General features: G+C 36.7%; 1 protein-coding gene across 1 annotated transcript in view; it reads right to left on the reverse strand.

Annotated features, from left to right (window-relative positions):
• The window catches only part of LOC112052914 (titin), a gene marked incomplete at its 3' end in the record, with an annotated part of 40,475 nt that extends 20,419 nt beyond the window's left edge, over positions 1–20,056 (reverse strand). The window contains exons 1-14 of the mRNA XM_052890835.1: positions 20,042–20,056; positions 18,674–18,809; positions 12,624–17,693; positions 11,441–12,349; positions 10,959–11,008; positions 10,646–10,731; positions 9,918–10,138; positions 8,531–8,605; positions 7,816–7,920; positions 6,247–7,727; positions 5,146–5,253; positions 4,172–4,294; positions 3,560–3,617; positions 3,073–3,111 (exon numbers count right to left, since the gene is read on the reverse strand). Of these exons, the coding sequence (XP_052746795.1) occupies positions 3,073–3,111; positions 3,560–3,617; positions 4,172–4,294; positions 5,146–5,253; positions 6,247–7,727; positions 7,816–7,920; positions 8,531–8,605; positions 9,918–10,138; positions 10,646–10,731; positions 10,959–11,008; positions 11,441–12,349; positions 12,624–17,693; positions 18,674–18,809; positions 20,042–20,056 (8,476 nt within the window). The remainder of the gene's footprint in view (positions 1–3,072; positions 3,112–3,559; positions 3,618–4,171; positions 4,295–5,145; positions 5,254–6,246; positions 7,728–7,815; positions 7,921–8,530; positions 8,606–9,917; positions 10,139–10,645; positions 10,732–10,958; positions 11,009–11,440; positions 12,350–12,623; positions 17,694–18,673; positions 18,810–20,041) is intronic.
• Between the last annotated feature and the right edge of the window lie 328 nt (positions 20,057–20,384).

Consider the following 20,384-nt stretch of genomic DNA (forward strand, 5'->3'; position numbering starts at 1 on the left):
CTACCGACTTCGTGTTAATTTGTTGATTGCAAGCGTACTATCATCGTTAAGCTAAAATTACACTAACTGGCTACGCCGTGTTAAATTTTAAATACAATAAATAAGCAATAAATTTAACCAGACATTTATTATGACCTCAAATCATCTTATTTATATACTATTTTGTGAGTTTTTTTACAGTTTTATTAGCGTCGACTAAGTAGTCGTTAAATGTTTAGTAATAATACAATACTGTGTTGTAATTTAAGATAAAATAACCCGACTACGGGTTTGACAATGTACCTATGTACGTACACTTAAAATATACTACTAGTTTGGTAAATCTTTTATTTAAATATAATATTTATTATAATAGCAAGAAAGGGGGTGGCAAAATCGTTGATTGCAGATAGGTGCATTTTTATTCCAAGTATAAGCTCAGAAGATTGAGATTTGATATTGAAAAGTTACATCAATTGTAGTTGAACATATTTTATTTATTTTATTATCACTGATATTACTGGTGTAATTAATGGATTTTCATATCTGAATCACAAATGATCTTGCCACCGTCTCTCTAACTGTAATGTGTAAGTATGAGTACATAATACAAATACACGTATACAATCGGTCAATAATCACGTCGCGAATCAACAAGAATGGGCCGAAAAAATGTCGGACGGCAATAGTTATTCACGACGAGACCATATCCGGATATAAAATAATAAGAAAGATAGGACAGAACGGTAATATGTATTACTGAACAGTTTTAGGAGAGGTTTATTTTCTTTTTCAAAATGTTCAACATTATCATGATTCTAAGCATTTGTTTGGACAACGCGATAATGTCTTAGTATTGATATTAATGATATACTAACAAGTTTGGTTCGCATGAAGCCGAATAAACCATATAAAACTTTTGAAGTCATCAAAATAAAAAACTAAAATAGGTAAGAATTTTAAATGAAAAAAAAATAATTCAAACAGGATATTCTGCAACTGAGCTTAGGAAAACTTGGAATTTGAAAAAGATAGTAAAGTAAAGTAGATAATTATGTTGATAATATGTGTACAGGGTGTCCCGTAGATTTGAGACCTTATTATCTTAAACTAATTTGAATATTTTTTTTTCGAATTTTTGAAAAAAATAGACCAAGATTTTATTTTTCGAATTTTTATAAAATAATAATACAAATGACTGCATTAGTAAATTTAGGCAAGAAGGGGGTAATATCATAATACACTGGTAATTTAATCCGTAATGTATACCAAAAATCATTTAAAATCTTACTTACAGCAGCTACAGCAATGAAAAAACTGATTCAAGATGGAAACATTGAAAAATCCGAAATAAAAATATTAATTGGCCACCCTAGGCTTTTTCAAAACTATTCAAATTAGTTTTAGATAATTATATAATTACTTTTATAGATATATTGTGGATTGTTTATATGTGTATAAGTTGACGGCAAAGTTCGAGTGGTGGGCAAAGGTGGCACTGCATGCGACTCGTATTTCTTTGCTACACATAGTAAGAGAGTAATCGTTGGTTTCAACGATTTCCCTCAAAAATTAATGTGTAAAAACATTTTTTTATCCTTCACTTTTCTTATTTCAGAAGAGAATAAATTTTTGGCCAGTCTCTTAAGTCATGGTGTTTGAGGAGTCGCGAGAGGCAACGTAGCGTTACTCTTCATACCATACTGCACGTGCTTTTGAGAAGTGGTAAGTTTAGTTGGGGTCGAGTCTATTCGTGTTTACGATTTATGTGATAAGTTTAGATATGTGCACGAATGATAATGTAGTGGTAATGTGTATTCTCCGTAGTCGAGTTGTGGTTATTCCATTTTAAAATGTATTGTACACAGACAAGAAGTAAAAGATAGACAGACATGTGATAAATAATATTGAACACGTTTTCCACCCGAGATAATACGTATATAACTTGCCTTTGCTACTGTTTTGGCGGTAACCATTTATACTGTGGGTTTACGGCGTCCTCGCCGGCTACGATGATGTTCTCATTTCTGACCACTACCCGTCACTCGATTGTGAATACCGACCAAGATCCCAGAGACGTCAGCATTAATTTCACCCGGTCCACAAACCATTGGTGTCAATATCTAGACGGATATTGTCTCACAAGAGACACCTTCAGATAGACATTTTATTCCCCTCGTGATCTTCTAGCACCAGCACTCAAATCTGACAGAACTTCAACGCTTGCCCAACCCCTATGTAGCTGTTGTGACTCATCCAAGAAGCCATTAATAAATTCACAATAAAAAAGAACTGGATATATATATTTTAAAGAATATTAGTCATATATTTTTTTTAAACATGACCAATATTCCCATTCCCCTCCAACCAGTCGGGAAAGACTAATAGGAGTGGGTACGACAACATTCCAACAGGGCGGGGATCGAACCACCCCTCTGTGATAAGTCCGACCGCTCTTACCGTTGAGCTATTGAGGCTATATTGACCGTCCGTATTCTTAAAGCACCAAACATAAAAAAGTAAGTGCAGGACTAATATCTCCCTGGAAGATAACTGGCGATACATTCCCAATAAAATATCGCAATACCCATATCTTGAAAGTGGTAAATACCTGCTCGTATAAGAATCTTTATAAATATTTTATTTTCCTAATTATTGTGATGAATATAAGGGAGCGATGTAGCCATTTCCCCAACCATTATATAATATTATATTATTATATATTGATTATAACCATTTCGTCTTTAAGTAGGTTTAATATAACCCACAAAACAAAGTTATTTATGCAGCACTTTTCGAAAACCAATTAACCACAAAATAACCAACTTCGTCGGCAGATTGATTGGCAAAAATAATGCAGCAATGCGTCAATACACTGCCGTATTAGTATACTCATTGATCGTTTCCGTATTTTTCGTCTATCTTTTTCATACAAGTCTGTGACTTTATTTTAAAGTATTATTTTAATTATTATTTTTATAAAGCGCACAGCACTAGGGTTATAGAATACAAACTGAAGCGTATTTCACACCAAGAACGAGCTCCGACAATACTTTGAAGCGGTCACTTATTAATTAGTTTATTTTAACTTACCCTCGGCGGGCTTTTCTTCTTCGGGCACAACCGTCGTATCTATAAATAACAACAAAAATCAGCCCCTCTAACCAAGTGTCACGTTGATTCTCTTTCTACGATCGCAAACGCTTCGAAAACTAGAATAATACGTGCCACTTCGCTAGGAGGGCAGGAGAGCTTGATTACGAGTGCGGCTGGCTGGTCCCGTGGCTCAGTCATCAGGCGGCGAGTCGGAACACCGAGGGGTTTTAGTCGGTTGAAACCGTAGAAACCGTTAGTCGTGTAGAAACCGTAGGAGGTACGCGTACGGGTAGAATAAACTTGTGTAAACTTCCAAGTAAACCCGTTTCCATCTTAAACTGCATCATCACTTAACATCAGGTGTGATTAGGGTTGCCAACATTTCTTGAGAAAAATATAGTATTTTCAGATTTAGGCATAAAAAAATATAGTACAATGTGATCACAGTCAAAGGGTAACTACTTCACAGGGTTAACATATATACCTTTTAATACTTTGATAGCTGACTTCTTTGCAACCTCTTCTACCGACTGGACGACAGTCTGAAAACAAAATAAGTAAATGAATAATTTTAATTAAGTAGTTGCCTCGACTGGTGACAGAAGGGCTGGCTCATTGTTTGCGCAAAGGATCAGCCTGGCTGTCCAGCGCGGAAATGCAGCCAGTATTCTTGCCACCATTCCACGTGGGCATGATTTGTATAGTTATTAGGATAAGTTAGCTTAAGTTCCTTATTGTATTCTTTCTCAATAACAAAAAAAAAATAGTAGACGAAAAATATATACATGTTTGACCTTAGGATCAATTAATATAATGCCCTCCAAAAAAAGGGCTTTCTAGTGGTAAAATAATTATTCAAAATCAGTTTAATAGATATTAGTATAGACTAGCAGACTCCCTGTCCTTTGTAGTTTTCATTTCCGGGGAAATACAGAGATAAAATACGACACTGACAAACAAAATGGGTTTCTATTGGAAAATGACTTTTTAAAATCGACTCAGTAGACATAATCTCTAGAGATTAACACCTACAACCTCAAAATCTTTACCTCCCTAAAATTGCATTATTGATTAATTTATTGAAAAATCGCCTCACCTCGCTCGCTTCCTTGTGTTCCCAAGATCTCGGCTTAAAATCCTCTGGACTGAAGTGCGTGATAACTTCCTCGACTGTAGCGTGTTTGGAGACAATCATCCTCATGAAGGCGCGGAAACCAACCTTAGAGTCGAACACAAATTCGATTTAAAAATTCATAACTATTCCTCTATTAACTCCCACTTTTTTATTATACCTTAATTTTCAATTTTTTTTTTTATAAATTTTGTATTATGTGGAAAGGGGAAAGTGTTAACTGTCAAAGACGCCTTTAACCCTACCTACAACGATCACAAGTTCGTGACTCCTCTCAAGATTATTCTCTGTCATTCTAGGGTCTTATTTTGGTAACAGTTTGATTCGTTAATTAAGTTGCCTTGAAAAATGTTGTGAATAACCAATGTTCTTCATTGGTTTTATCATTTTTGTAATCCACTTCTGAGTGTGCCAAAGTGACCCTGCTTTCTGCATCCACGGTCGTGGGTTCGATTCCCACAACTGGAAAATATCCGTGTGATGAACATGGGTTTTTTACAGTGTCTGTGTGTATTAATACATTATATAAGTATTTATATGTAGTATATGTAAATGTATATAAATATTATAATATAAACTATCTTTGAGAAGAGCAGTGATAGCCCAGTGGATATGACCTCTGCCCCCGATTCCGGAGGGTGTGGGTTCGAATCCTGCCCGGGGCATGCACCCCAACTTTTCAGTTGTGTGCATTTTAAGAAATTAAATATCACGTGTCTCAATCGGTGAAGGAAAACATCGTGAGGAAACCTGCATACCAGAGAATCATCTTCATTCTCTGCGTGTGTGAAGTCTGCCAATCCGCATTGGCCCAGCGTGGTGGACTATTGGCCTAACCCCTCTCATTCTGAGAGGAGACTCGAGCTCAGCAGTGAGCCGAATATGGGTTGATGACGACGATGCTTATATTTATTATTTACTATAGGATGTCAACCAACCTTGGCAGCGATAACATCCTCTGCTTGAGTCGTCTCCTGGGTGAGGGCCTCTGTAATGAGGCCGCTGTGACCTTGTCGTTCGACGAGACGCACGAGTGCAGATTGCGCCTGCGGAGTTACATGACAATTCACCATTAATGCAAGTATGATACTATATCTTGGCAAATAGGGATGATGACAGTTTTTTAAATTGTATATAAATAAAGATTATACTAATAGTAAAGCAATTTTGTAAAAGTAACAGGATATCTGCGATCATTACTTTCAGAGCTACAGGGATTTAAAGGGTCAGATTTGCGGCGCTGCCGCGGATCCCCGAAAAACGCCTCATACATTATGGCACGAACTAATGACGTCGTAGGTACTCGTACATAATGATCGTGAGGTTTGTATGGGCGTTCAAACAAATTTACAAATATCTTTGTTATTTGTGCGTTTATGTTAATAGTTCATATATTAAAAAATGTCACATTTAATGTAAGGAAGCTAAAACTGCATCTAATTAGATAGATAGATAGGAGGGGTCTTCTACCAATACTTTTTGATTTAAGGATCCGTTTGTAAAATACTAAGGTCTTAAGAGCTATTTATTCTTAGAGTCAAGTGTCCGCACCCTCTACCAGCTAAACGATTGAATATGGGTACGTGAAAAATTTACAAGAATAGGATATATAATGTAATGAAAACTATGACAGCTAAGTAGCAATTAAAATTTAAAGAGTCGACCAACTTAAAAAACGTAATTGAAAATCGAAAATTGCATGCCGTTGATGATTAAAAAGATAAAGTTGTCAATAAGATAAAAGTCTGTAATAACTAGAAAGATGAAATTTTATGTAGTTATTTATATTAATTACGTAAAAAAAGAAAATTGAAAAAAAAAATTTGTTTCCTTCCCTATATGCACAGTGAGGGTGAATTTTTATCCGCTATCCTATGATATGGGCTATAGTTATCGGTATTTTTGTGCATCACATATGGGATTTAAGTGCTAACTTAATATACGGAATCCTATACTGCGCGTGGCAGGACACGTACTTGTCCGGTTTTTAATATAATATATAAAATATATGTTTTTAATCACTTGGATTTTAATATTACCTGCGGGGCTCGTAGCGCCGGAAAGCATTGAGCGTCGTACAAGCTCTCAATCTCTTCGGTCGTTGCGCCCTTCCTTAACATGTAGCCAATCTTGGCCAATTCACGTAAAGGCGATTCTCCGGGTCCGAACTTTTTGACATCGATAACTTCAAGCACTTCCTCTATTTCCACGGCGTCATCTGCGGGTAGAGATTCTAAACGATCGAGTTCATCAATCTCTGGTTTCTCATCAGGCGATTCCGTCGCAGAAATAACAACATCTTCTATAACCTCTTTTACTAATTCTTTTCGTTTATCTTTCTTTACTTTAGTTTTCTTCGTGGTAATTTTTTCAACTGTAATTTCTTCGACAATGTCCGGTTCCTCGCGATCTATTTTAATCTCTTCAATGGGCAACTCCTCCACGGTGACTTTCTCCGGAACGGTATCTTCCTCTGTCACAGAAATAACTTCATCTTCTACAATCTCTTTCACCTGTTCTTTCCTTTTTTCTTTCTTTACTTTCGTTTTCTTTGTGGTGACCTTTTTAATCGTTTCATCTTCGACAAGCTCTGGTTCTTCGCGAGGGACTTCATTCTCTTCAACAGGTGCTTCTTCTTCAATTATTTCATCCGGAACAGTGTCTTCTTCAATCGAAGAAACTGTTATGTCTTCTACAATTTGTTTTACCTGTTCTTTTCTTTTTTCTTTCTTTACTTTGGTTTTCTTCGTGGTGACTTTTTCAACAGTTTCATCTTCTACAAGCTCTGGTTCCTTACGAGAGACTATAGTCTCTTCAACGGGCACTTCTTCTTCGATTATTTCATCCGGAACCGTATCATCCTCGATCGAAGAAACTACTACATCTTCTAAAATCTCTTTTACTTGTTCTTTTCGTTTTTCTTTCTTCACTTTGGTTTTCTTCGTTATGAGTTTTTCAACTGTTTCTTCATCAACAATTTCAGGTATTTCACTTTCAACTTCACGACCCTCAATAACTTCCTTTGGTATAGTATCTTCGTCTTCTTTTGTGGGAATAATATCTTCCACAGTCTCTTCCACTTCCACTTTGTCTTTCCTTAGATCCTTTTTAACTTTTGTTTTCTTAATTGTGACTTTCTCGACTGTTTCTTTGTTAACTACCTCAGGCTCTATGCGATCAATCGTACTTTCTTCAATTGGTGCTTCATCTCCAGTAACTTCATCTGGAACTTCTTCCATTCCTAATATAGAAACTTCTTCCACAACCTGTCTTCTTTGATCTTTCTTTATAATCTTCGTTTTCTTCGTCGTTACCTTGTCAACAGTCTCCTTACTCTCGATCACTCGCAGCGTGGCAGTAGTCGACGCCTTGCCTACGTCACTAACGGCTTCACAACGATATGTGCCTTCAGAGCTTTTGTTCACGGTGGTTATTTTGCATACTGTTGTTTCACCATCGTTTTCTATGGTGTAAATTTCATCAGTCTTAATTACCTCACCATCTTTGTACCAAGTGATATCTAAAAATATTATAAATCATATTTATTAAATATAAAAATTAATAAGATTAAAAGATACCAGTTATTTTAAATGTTATAGTTTAAATACCTGGCTTGGGCACGCCTGTGTAGCTTGCAGTGAAAATGACAGTTTGTTCGACGCGTGCACGTTGGCTCGTAAGTGTTTTCACGAATGTTGGGACAAAGTGACTTACTGAAAAGTTAAAATTTATAATTTTAATAAGAGAGACGAATATTATACATGAATCACAGTGTGGGTGCTGGGTCCATCTTGTGGCAGAGAAAAAAACTCCGAGCAGAGCCCGGGACTTGTGACCAACAAGTGTAGGATTAAGGAGGTCTTTTAAAATCGATTCGGTATGATCCGACTTTGTTTTGAATACTCGTTCTAATCTAATTTATAAAATTCTCGTGTCGCGGTGATTGTTACCAAATTAATCCAAAACGGATGGACGGATTTGTATGAAGTTTTGTGTGCATATCGGGCCAACATATATTTTTCATACCCCCCGAGTGATGTTAACAAGGCCAACCAACAAGGCCACGGACGCTTGCTGGGTCAATTAGTATATTCCAGCGGGGCCAAGATCTTTAAGCCGCTTATTAAGATATTTACATATGACATACTCATATACTAACATGGTAATTTTTAGTTTTCACTTATATCAAAATATTTATTCACTTTAAATGTATTTTTTTTAGGATATACGAGTATCTCTCCTGTAGTAAGCTGACAAGTACTATACGTTTAATTTGTTAAGAACAAAGGAATAGGTCTATAATATAAGGATAAAATATCTTACCTTTTAAAGCCTTCTGTAATTTTTCCATGTGCGTCACCCATTCCGGTTTCCTGTAGTCAGTAGTTCCGACGACACCTTCAAATAAAACAAAGGCTTTAACCAAATATCTTTTATTCCATTTTAAACTTCGATTCTTTTTTTCTCTTAACGAGCTTTTTTTTTCTATAGCTTTCAAAACATTCTTAAGAATGAAATCAAAACTTATTTAAAAACAATGCCAAATCAAAACTCGAACAGATTTTGACAAAAATGTTCTTGATAGACAACAAAGTTAAGCATAAGATAAAAGATGACAATATGGTGTATACATAAGGATCTGGTTAAATAATTGGCTTAATAAAAGTACGTTTCTTGAACCATTATGTTACCAACAAGCTTGACAAACAAGAAAACGAACATACAAACCATCATGTCTTCAAAAAATGTCGTAAAACTCAGGCTGTATGGCCAACGATCAATATCAATGCTTGTCCCCGTTGGTAACAAACTAAAGATGAATTACAAACGTAGCAAACTTTTTTGATGATAAAGTAATGATTTAATTATTAAAGTAGAATTATCAAGTTTTTTACATATAAGTAAAAGGCTGGGTCGACAATTTGTGGAAACAAGTCAAAAATTGAGTGTGGACTGTAGTGTTGAAATAAAAACGCATAGTAATATATTGTTTTTGTAAATAATAGGTCTGTTTTAGGAGGTGGGTATCAGTAAAGGGTTGGGTCGTACATGGTTCCTTGTGGCGACGGTGGTCTGAAAAAAAACTGAAATAACATTTACAAATTCAAATACTTAATATTGATTATTAAAATAATTATCACAATAATTATTAAAAAGCAATAAGTAAACATTGTAACAAAATAATGAGATGCCAAATAGGAAATGTTTCTCCTTTCCTTTTTAAATTATAGTATTAAAAATCTCCCGAATTTTCTACGTTAATGATCTTTAGTCAGAAAATTATGAGCCATTTTCTATTTCAAAAAAATAAAATCTTAGGAAGTATTGGCACATTGATAACACCAAAACATCCTTTTCGTAAGAAAAAGTTTTGAAAGTATCTTTGTAATACTTATCAACTTTCATGTAAGCAATAATTTATTACGTTGTAGTTGTACTCTTATGGTTTATTTCTTTTAAGTTGGATAATATTAAAATCAATTGACGAAAGCTTCTTTCTCCAGTGTCACTGGTTAAATTAAATCGTTGTATGATGGAACTTCTACTTCTAAATAGAGTTGTTAAATACACAAAGATTACGTAAACACTACAGAATACTTTTCATAACATTATGTTAAAAATGGCTAAACGCTCTCGAGTTGACTTAAATTAGTTGCAGCATTTAATTTGTATGTTAGAGATAATAATTTGATGTTATTCAATGTCTTACTCTCAACAGATAATGCTGCTACTGTGGATGCTGCGCCTAGTGGATTAGTAGCTTCAAATGAGACCTCTCCGGTATCGTCCTGATACACTTCAGGTATGATCAGTATCGATGTGCCATCATCTAATTCCTCAATCTGATATTCTTCAGAAGGATGGATTTCTTCACCTTGCTTTAGCCATTTTGTCTCAGGAGTGGGCACTCCAATAGCCTTTGCGACAAACCTGTCATTAAATAAGGAAATAAGGCACTATATTACTTTTTTATATTTTTATCTTTCTTACCTATTATAATACCTTTAAATTACATAAACTTGAAGTTCACAACGGATCTCGACATTTTGAGGCCCTTGACTATACAATATTGTCTGTCTAACCCTGTAATAACTTGAATGAAATAGGCAGCATCAAAAAGGGCTTTACCTAAACTTGTGTTTTATAGCACATTTCGGAGTAACATAATTTAAGACAATAATTTATTTTTCAAAAATTGAATTTTTTGATAAAAGTTTAAACGGCTTAGCCGATTTATTCTAAGAACTAATCAACTGACAAGCTCCATAAACTGCGTCTCTTTGTATACATTTTGTCGAAGTCAGTTCATTCGTCCTTAAAATATCGTTCTTGGAAATTAAAAAAAAAAATAATGTGTTACTCGTACTCGTTCAATAATCCAACCGGCCAGGATTGTGCCCATGACCATTAACCATGGAGATAAGAAAACTGACTTACCTCGTCAGCTCTCCTTCGGCAGCAGATACCACAGTTGGCAACGCCTTTATAATCTTAGGAGCAAATTCTTCAATGTCACTAGTTTTCTGTAATGTAATAATAATCCAAATTTAAGTTTAAACTAATTGTTTTCACTACTAATGCAAATGGATAATATATAATATTCAGTTATTTTTGTTAAGGTTTATTGAATATTTTGCGACAGTTTTATTAACGACAATATTTATCCTATGGTATGTGAAATCTGTCAGAAAAAAATAATATGAGATGAATAATAAATAATAAAAAATAAGTAGTAATTAATATCACTTACTTCGTCGCTCAAGATATCTTCTTCGGACGCGCTAGGTACATATTCGTATGCTGAAAATTTAGAAACACTCCTGTATTAACTTTATTATTGACTCAAATTTATTATAATTATGTAAATACCCAGCTTTGATAAAACTATTGAAAATTTAAGTTGCGTGTGCTTCAGTGCAATTAAAAGCTTAAGATACCCACTCTAATAACTAAAACAATTAGGTCTACTTGTAAAACCCAAAGCTTATTGATAAAATCTTGTACGATACTTCTTTTAATCGATCAAATCAACCTACAATATACATAATTTTAATCACTTAGTTTATAATGCAATACTTTGTTCATTTCTCAGACGACTACTACAGATGCTAGATAAGTTGGCAAATTGCTGACGAAGGTAGTCAATCAATAGTGCAAGTAACATTCCGTGCAGTTTAAATATTATTATTGCATGCATTCAGACCAAGTACAGTTAAAACTGTGTTTCGCTACCTTCCACAGTCACTATACATTCGCAACTGCTTCGCCCGTATTCGTTCTCAGCCACACAGCTGTATGTACCCGACATTTCCGGGAAAGCTTCCTTTATGCAAAGTTCACACAATCCAGATTCTTGACGGCCAACGGTAATATCTCTAGCCCACTCTATACAATTTCCGTTAAGGTACCAATCAATTTTAGGCCAAGGTTCAGCATCGATAGTGCATTTCAATATTATTGGCTCTCCATCCATTACCGTTGTACATTGTAAGGGTGAAATAAATTCGGGTGCTCTACCAGGCGTCTCTTTAACAGATTTATCTAAGGATAGAGACGCGGACGACGAGACAGATCCGCCGAAATTTTCAGCTCTGCACGTTATTATACCAAATAGTTCTTGGGTCATGTTTTCTATACAAAGACATGATACGTTTTGCTTATTGGTTATATATATATTATGTATCTTATTTTCCTTTACGTAGCCTAAAACATCTCTGTTGCCGATGAACCATTGAAAAGATGCACACGGATTTGATTCCACCTCTATTTCCAAAAGAACTATTTCTCCCAAACGAACGTATTTGGGCATTAATGGTTTTACAAAAGTGGGTGGTTCCACATAATTTTGTTGCGTTGGCTTTATTAATTTTACAGTGCATGCTGATTTCAAGACAACATCGTCTTTTTGTATCAGTACCTCATATTTACCAACTTTATTTTTATCAGCTTTCAGGATTTTCAGCATTGATCTGCCATTTTCTATTATTATACAACTATCATCACTTTTTTGAATCAATTGATTATTACGAAACCAAGTAATGTTATCGACAAAATTTGGCGTAAAACTAACTTCAAGTTCAAAATCATGGTTGTCACATACATTCATGGCCTTTATTGGCTGAATTATTAACGGCCCAACTTCTGCAAAATATTTCCTTGTTAATGATATTGCTATGTTATTTAAATTTTATTATACCCAAAATCTGAGATAGTAAACTAAAATATTTTACAATATATGTCGGTTAAATTGTATTGAAATAGTATTAGTCCAAAATTAATGTAACTGATAAGAATTATTATGTATTGGGAAAGGGAAAAGCTAGACAGTTTTAATAGAAAACAATAGATTGCTTTCGACATGCATCAATTTAAAAAAATACAATAATATTTATAAAAAAAAATAACTATTACTTACCCGTGGTCTCCTCCTTTTCAATTTTTTTCTTTATCTTCTTCCTGTGTTTTTCTACCGTTTTTAATGTATCTGTTTTTTCCTTTTCTGTCTTTTCAATTGGCTTCAGCTTTACTTCCTCGGGTTTTTCGTTTTCTAGTTCCTTTTGTTTCGGTACTGGTTTGAGGACTACTTCTTCAACTGGTAAATCTTCAGGTTTCACCTTTCTAACTGGCTTAAGTTTGACTTCGTCTGGCTTATCTTCTTCTGGTGCTTTTGGTTTCGGAATGGGCTTTAGGTCTACTTCTTCCACTGATGGTTCTTCTTTAGGGCGTCTCTTACCAACAGGCCACGAAACCTCCTCTGGCTTTTGTTCTTCTTCTGGCTTCACCTTTTTAGTTACTTTAAGTTTTATTTCTTCTGGTTTTTCTTCTTCTGCTGATGCTATTGGTTTTGGAACAGGCTTAAGATCTACTTCTTCGACTGGTTTTTCTTCTTTTGGACGCCTCTTCCCTACGCGCCATGTAACCTCTTGCGGCTGCTCTTCCTCCGTCAGTTTTTCCTTCTTAACAGGCTTAAGCTTGATTTCCTCGGGCTTTTCTTCTTCTGATACTGGTTGTTTTGGTACTGGTTTGAGTACAACTTCTTCAATTGATGGCTCTTCAGGTTTTACTTTTCTTATGGGTTTTACCTTGACTTCCTCTGGCTTGTCTTCTTCAGGTGCTTTTGGTTTCGGAATAGGCTTTAGGTCTACTTCTTCCACTGATGGTTCCTCTTTAGGGCGTCTCTTACCAACAGGCCACGAGACCTCCTCTGGCTTTTGTTCTTCCTCTGGCTTCACCTTTTTCGTTGGTTTAAGTTTTATTTCTTCTGGTTTTTCTTCTGCTGGTGCTATTGGTTTTGGAACAGGCTTAAGATCTACTTCTTCAACTGGTTTTTCTTCTTTTGGACGCCTCTTCCCTACGCGCCATGTAACCTCTTGCGGCTGCTCTTCCTCCGTAGGTTTTTCCTTTGGAACAGGCTTTAGCTTAATTTCCTCGGGCTTTTCTTCTTCTGGTGCTGATTGTTTTGGTACTGGTTTGAGTACAATTTCCTCAATTGAGGGCTCTTCAGGTTTTACTTTTCTTATGGGTTTTAGCTTGACTTCCTCTGGCTTTTCTTCTTCGGGTGCTTTTGGTTTCGGAATGGGCTTTAGGTCTACATCTTCCACTAATGGTTCTTCTTTAGGACGTCTCTTACCAACAGGCCACGAAACCTCCTCTGGCTTTTGTTCTTCTTCTGATTTTACCTCTTTCGTTGGTTTAAGTTTTATTTCGTCTGGTTTTTCTTCTTCTGCTGGTGCTATTGGTTTTGGAACAGGCTTAAGATCTACTTCTTCAACTGGTTTTTCTTCTTTTGGACGCCTCTTCCCTACGCGCCATGTAACTTCTTGCGGCTGCTCTTCCTCCGTCAGTTTTTCCTTTGGAACAGGCTTTAGCTTAATTTCCTCGGGCTTTTCTTCTTCTGGTGCTAGTTGTCTTGGTACTGGTTTGAGTACAACTTCCTCCATTGATGGCTCTTCAGGTTTTACTTTTCTTATGGGTTTTAGCTTGACTTCCTCTGGCTTGTCTTCTTCAGGTGCTTTTGGTTTCGGAATAGGCTTTAGGTCTACTTCTTCCACTGATGGTTCCTCTTTAGGGCGTCTCTTACCAACAGGCCACGAGACCTCCTCTGGCTTTTGTTCTTCCTCTGGCTTCACCTTTTTCGTTGGTTTAAGTTTTATTTCTTCTGGTTTTTCTTCTTCTGGTGCTATTGGTTTAGGAATAGGCTTAAGATCTACTTCTTCGACTGGTTTTTCTTCTTTTGGTCGCCTCTTCCCTACGCGCCATGTAACTTCTTGCGGCTGCTCTTCCTCCGTCAGTTTTTCCTTCTTAACAGGCTTAAGCTTGATTTCCTCGGACTTTTCTTCTTCTGGTGCTTTTTGTTTTGGTACTGGTTTGAGAACAACTTCCTCAATTGATGGCTCTTCAGGTTTTACTTTTCTTATGGGTTTTAGCTTGACTTCCTCTGGCTTGTCTTCTTCAGGTGCTTTTGATTTCGGAATAGGCTTTAGGTCTACTTCTTCCACTGATAGTTTCTCTTTAGGGCGTCTCTTACCAACAGGCCACGAAACCTCTTCTGGCTTTTGTTCTTCTTCTGACTTCACCTTTTTCATTGGTTTAAGTTTTAATTCTTCTGGTTTTTCTTCTTCTGCTGGTGCTATTGGTTTTGGAACAGGCTTAAGATCTACTTCTTCAACTGGTTTTTCTTCTTTTGGACGCCTCTTTTCTACGCGCCATGTAACTTCTTGCGGCTGCTCTTCCTCCGTCAGTTTTTCCTTCGGAATAGGCTTAAGCATAATTTCCTCGGGCTTTTCTTCTTCTGGTGCTGGTTGTCTTGGTACTGGTTTGAGTACAACTTCCTCAATTGATGGCTCTTCAGGTTTTACTTTTCTTATGGGTTTTAGCTTGACTTCCTCTGGCTTGTCTTCTTCAGGTGCTTTTGATTTCGGAATAGGCTTTAAGTCTACTTCTTCCACTGATAGTTTCTCTTTAGGGCGCCTCTTACCAACAGGCCACGAAACCTCCTCTGGCTTTTGTTCTTCCTCTGGCTTCACCTTTTTCGTTGGTTTAAGTTTTATTTCTTCTGGTTTTTCTTCTTCTGGTGCTATTGGTTTTGGAACAGGCTTAAGATCTACTTCTTCGACTGGTTTTTCTTCTTTTGGGCGCCTCTTCCCTACGCGCCATGTAACTTCTTGCGGCTGCTCTTCCTCCGTCAGTTTTTCCTTCGGAATAGGCTTAAGCTTAATTTCCTCGGACTTTTCTTCTTCTGGTGCTTTTTGTTTTGGTACTGGTTTGAGTACAACTTCTTCAATTGATGGCTCTTCAGGTTTTACTTTTCTTATGGGTTTTACCTTGACTTCCTCTGGCTTGTCTTCTTCAGGTGCTTTTGGTTTCGGAATAGGCTTTAGGTCTACTTCTTCCACTGATGGTTCCTCTTTAGGGCGTCTCTTACCAACAGGCCACGAGACCTCCTCTGGCTTTTGTTCTTCCTCTGGCTTCACCTTTTTCGTTGGTTTAAGTTTTATTTCTTCTGGTTTTTCTTCTTCTGGTGCTATTGGTTTTGGAACAGGCTTAAGATCTACTTCTTCGACTGATTTTTCTTCTTTTGGACGCCTCTTTCCTACACGCCACGAAACCTCTTTTGGCTGCTCATCTTCCGTCGGTTTTTCTTTTTTAACAGGTTTCAGATGTACTTCCTCTGTTTTGTCATCTTCTGGTGCTTTTGGTTTTGAAATAGGCTTAAGGTCTACTTCTTTCACCAAAGGTTCTTCTTTAGGTCGTTTCTTTCCAACACGCCACGAAACCTCATCTGATTTTATTTCTTCAACTGGTTTTTCTTTCTTAATTGGTTCAAGTGTAACCTCTTCTGGTGTTTGTTCTTCTAGTGCTTTTTGTTTGGGAACAGGTTTAAGATCTACTTCTTCGACTGGCTTTTCTTCTTTCGGACGCCTCTTCCCTACACGCCATGAAACCTCTTCTTGCTGGTCTTCCTCCTTCGGTTTTCCTTTTTTAACAGGTTTAAGCTTAACCTCCTCAGGTTTTTCCTGTTCAGGTGCTTTTTGTTTAGATCCAGGCTTGAGAACTGCTTCTTCAACCGTCGACTCTTCAAGTTTCACCTTTCTAACCGGCTTAAGTTTAGCTTCTTCAGGCTGATCTATTGGTTTAACTATTTGCACTGGCTTGAGTTTAGCATCCTCCTCTAGCGTTTCTTCTTCTGGTGCTTTCACTAATGGTTCTTCCTTGGTTCGTTTTTTTCCAACACGCCACGATACCTCTTCTGGCTTTTGATCTTCAACTGGCTTTTCTTTTATAAGTGGTTTATCTCCTGGTTGTTCTTCTTTTGGCACTTGAGGTTTTGAAATACGCTTGAGATCTGACTCTTCTACTAGTGGTTTTTCTTTTGCTTGTCTTTTACCAACACGCCACGAAACTGTTTCTGGTTGTATTTCTTGATACGGTTTATCGTTTTCAAATGGCTTGATTTTATCAGTATCTTCACCATCGGTAATTTTTAAAATTACTGTATCTTCTACAGCTGTAATCAAATCTTCAATAACTACTGTCTCAATCTTTTGTAACGAACTTTCCCGCAGTGGTCTTAAATCCACGTCTTCAAACTTTTCTTTTGGAATTGGGGATTTTTCAACTTTAGTGGGACGTAATTTTATGGCTTCTTGTGTCCAAGGTACTTGTTGGTCTTTTACAAGCTTATCTAATGGTTTTATTTCCGATTTACTTCTAGTTGTCTGTTTTCGAAGAATTTCATCGGTTTGTTTTAAATCTAACATAGAAGAGTCCTCAGTTGTTTGCATTAGGGTTTTACTTTTTGAAATATCGCTTTGATGTTCAACAACTTTTACGTTTTCCAAGCCTTCGGAAGTTATAGTCGAATCTTCGATAACTACTGCATCAGTCTTCTGCAATGAACTTTTTCTGACTGGTTTGAGTGACACGTCTTCAAACTTTTCTTTTGAAATAGGCGTTTTTTCTACTTTTGTTGGCCGTAATTTAATTGCCTCTTGAGTCCATGGTACCTGTTCTCGTAACTGTTTGTCAGGGTACTTATCAGGTCCCATTTCTTTTTCAACAGGCATTTCCACTTTAGTGTCTTCCTCTTTAGATATCTCTAAGACCGAAGAATCTTCTACTACAGAAATTTTATCTAAAAATAGAGGTTTTTTATCTGTTTTAGGCTTAGACTGCTGTCTCACAAGACGTTCTTCTTCTTCAGTTTCCGTATCCTTAATCAAATTGTTATCTTCACGACGTGGTTTTCGCCAATGTTTCGTTTCTAGTGTTTGTTCTTCTAATTTTGTTAATGAAGCGATCCTAGTCTTTCTCCACGGTACTTGCCGAGTTTGCACATCTTCTATGTTTTGTAATTTTAAAATATTACTTTCTTCTGTCGTTTTATGTAAAACTCTAGTTTGAGATGTGTCTGAATCTTCTGTTGCAAGAGTTGACACAATAGTTTTTTTATCATGGCTCTTCTGAGATATTTGCTTTCGTGACTCTGAAAACAAAGATGAATATTCTATAAATAAAATTTTTAAACAATTTATGTTACGTTATTTTAAGTCGAGATAGTTATGAGAATCAAAAAAAACTGTTTATTATGAATAAGTAGACAAAGTGAAAATGACAATGTTTTAAACTATTTTTAAGAACCGTTTACAATAATAATAACTCTAATGTTTTGCCCCACTTTTTGTTTCGATGCATGAGTTCATTAAATGCAGTAAAGACCTTATTTAAATCCACAAATCAATGTATTACTTGTACTATTATTACTTGTGTATTAGTATTGAATGAGATTAGATTATAATATTTTCTCGGACGAATCTCTATCAAACCGAGAAAACTTTATGATCTAACTTAGTGCCCGGTTAAAGTAATAACAATTAACTTATTGTACTAGACTAATGCTGTATACATCTTTATTTACTCTCATATCATAAAACTTCAATTATAAAATTACGAGTAGAAAACAAAACAGTGACACTCCCAAATGAAAATGTTTATTATTATTATTTTTTTAATTATTAAGAAATATTTTTTTATTGTGCAGGAGATAAATTTAGTTGCTTTTTTTTCATTTACTATAATAAACCACTATAGCATAGTGGCCCAGTATAAGGCGACTTTCATCCAGCTGGTTATTAGATGAAATGTCATGATGCAGGGAGACGCGCGGCGTCTGCTAGTTAATCTGCATCCGCGCGTCTCTCTGCATCATGATATTTTCTCGGGTTCTCCCGTGTGGTTCCCGTTGCCGTAGGAATACGTATGAATAATCTATTAGCGGTCCCTGAGACCGCACGTAGGTGGCTGAAATATATTTTCAAATATTTTATAGAAAGAAACTTGTCTTGAATTTTGGCACCGCTTTAAATACGCGATCTTGTAGCGCGGTACCCCACTGGCTGGAGACCTAGAGATTCAAGGTCAACGTGGCAAAGACTCAGGCGACCTACATAGGGTGATTCTACCTACCGCCCCCGGTGTCACTAATGGATTGGACTGACAAATGCTCCCCAACGGCTAAATACCTCTCCATGTGGCACCACGTGAAAAACGTGGTCACACAGACGCGCAACGCTCGGAGCTTCTTGCGTCTCGTGCGCCTCATCTACAACACGTACATCTACATGCGCCTCAAATATACGGCCTCAGTGTGGTAAGCACTGGTCTGCGAGTCTGGTCGCAAGTCGCTGCGAGCGCATAAATCTCTAGCGCTGCGCACAATAACAGTTCGCGGTACCCCGCCCCACGCTATGTAAGGGACCAGGACATAATCAGGGTTTAAACATCGAGAGCCTGGATGACCACATTCGTCGCTTGAGCAACTCAATGTTCGAGGACGCTGACGGAGCGCAATCCTAGCACTTGCGAGGGATTGCGCCATACCATCGGCGACCGCCGGACGCACGAGACTTGATCTCATAAGCCCCCGGACTCGACCGCTTCCTCACTGCTGGCTAATGAGCAGGCGAAAGGCTCAGCCTCGCTGAGCAGTTGGAGAAGCCCGTCACGGAAACAACCTCGACAGTGGTCCGACCCCGTCACAGGTGGCGATTGAAACTATCACCAAGCCGGTAATCTCAAGACCCGTGAGGGTCAGCGTGGATTATCTCTCGTCATCCGCGGCAGTTTACGTTTGAAGCGAAGTGAAACAACCAGCGATCCAGGTGAATATCAGTGACCTCGGCTACGATGGTACGATCTTATGTGTATTTGATACTCCGATTAAGAAAAAAATAAAGTCTCAAGTCATCAGGTGTCTCATTCCAAATCTTTGAAGCCTAATACGTAACAATACATACAAATAAGTATATGTATTTTATAAGTATGTTCTTCGGTTTGAAGGCAGTGCTAAGCGATTGACGTGTAAATTTAAGCCTCTATTACCAAATGTTTTAATAAGTTGGAACTTTTCTGAGAAATACAATCCATCACCATGAGCAACATAACCAGTAACGAAAAAACACGTATTTGGGATATTTGGGAATTTCACGAGGTAGTGTACTTAGGCTTATTTTATTCCTAGTCTATATTAATGAACGCTGTCAAAGCCAAAGTGAAAATTATTTTTGTTCAATTAGGCTTAATTAACGAATTTTTTTGAAACGCCAGTAGGCTAATTCACTATCTTTGACTTACGCTAGTTGACATATATACGAAAATGAAATTCTATGTAATAAATGTCATCCGGCGATTACTGGTTGGTGGATATCATATAGTAGGTAGATGACATTTTGTCAATTGATTTAATGATTATTTTAATAGATTGATAATAAAGACCAAAGTAGGTAATGTATAATATAATGGTAAAAGTTTTTAAAGTTACGAAAGTATATTTACCGTACCAAAATGCATGTCTCTTCTCCTCTCTTGAATGGTATGATCTGTGCAAGGTTCTCTGAGTACGTAAGCTGTTCATAATGCTAAGTAAGTGTACTTAAATGTATTAGGGCAATAGTCACTAAGCTAAACCGTGGACGGACAGATAAACAGAAAATTGTAAGGTTTACAAGTTACTTGTGGACTACGAAACCCAAAAACGGTCACATACATACAAGTTTACACCGACCATGTATCTGGGGAAAAATTCCTAGTGAGCTGAATTTTTGTATACACCTTTATTACGGTATTATTCTATAGATGTGAGAAATTGACATCGATATCGTGCCGGCGAGTTTCGATG

The sequence above is a fragment of the Bicyclus anynana genome, chromosome Z, assembly GCF_947172395.1.
Source record: "Bicyclus anynana chromosome Z, ilBicAnyn1.1, whole genome shotgun sequence".
Lineage (NCBI taxonomy): Eukaryota > Metazoa > Arthropoda > Insecta > Lepidoptera > Nymphalidae > Bicyclus > Bicyclus anynana.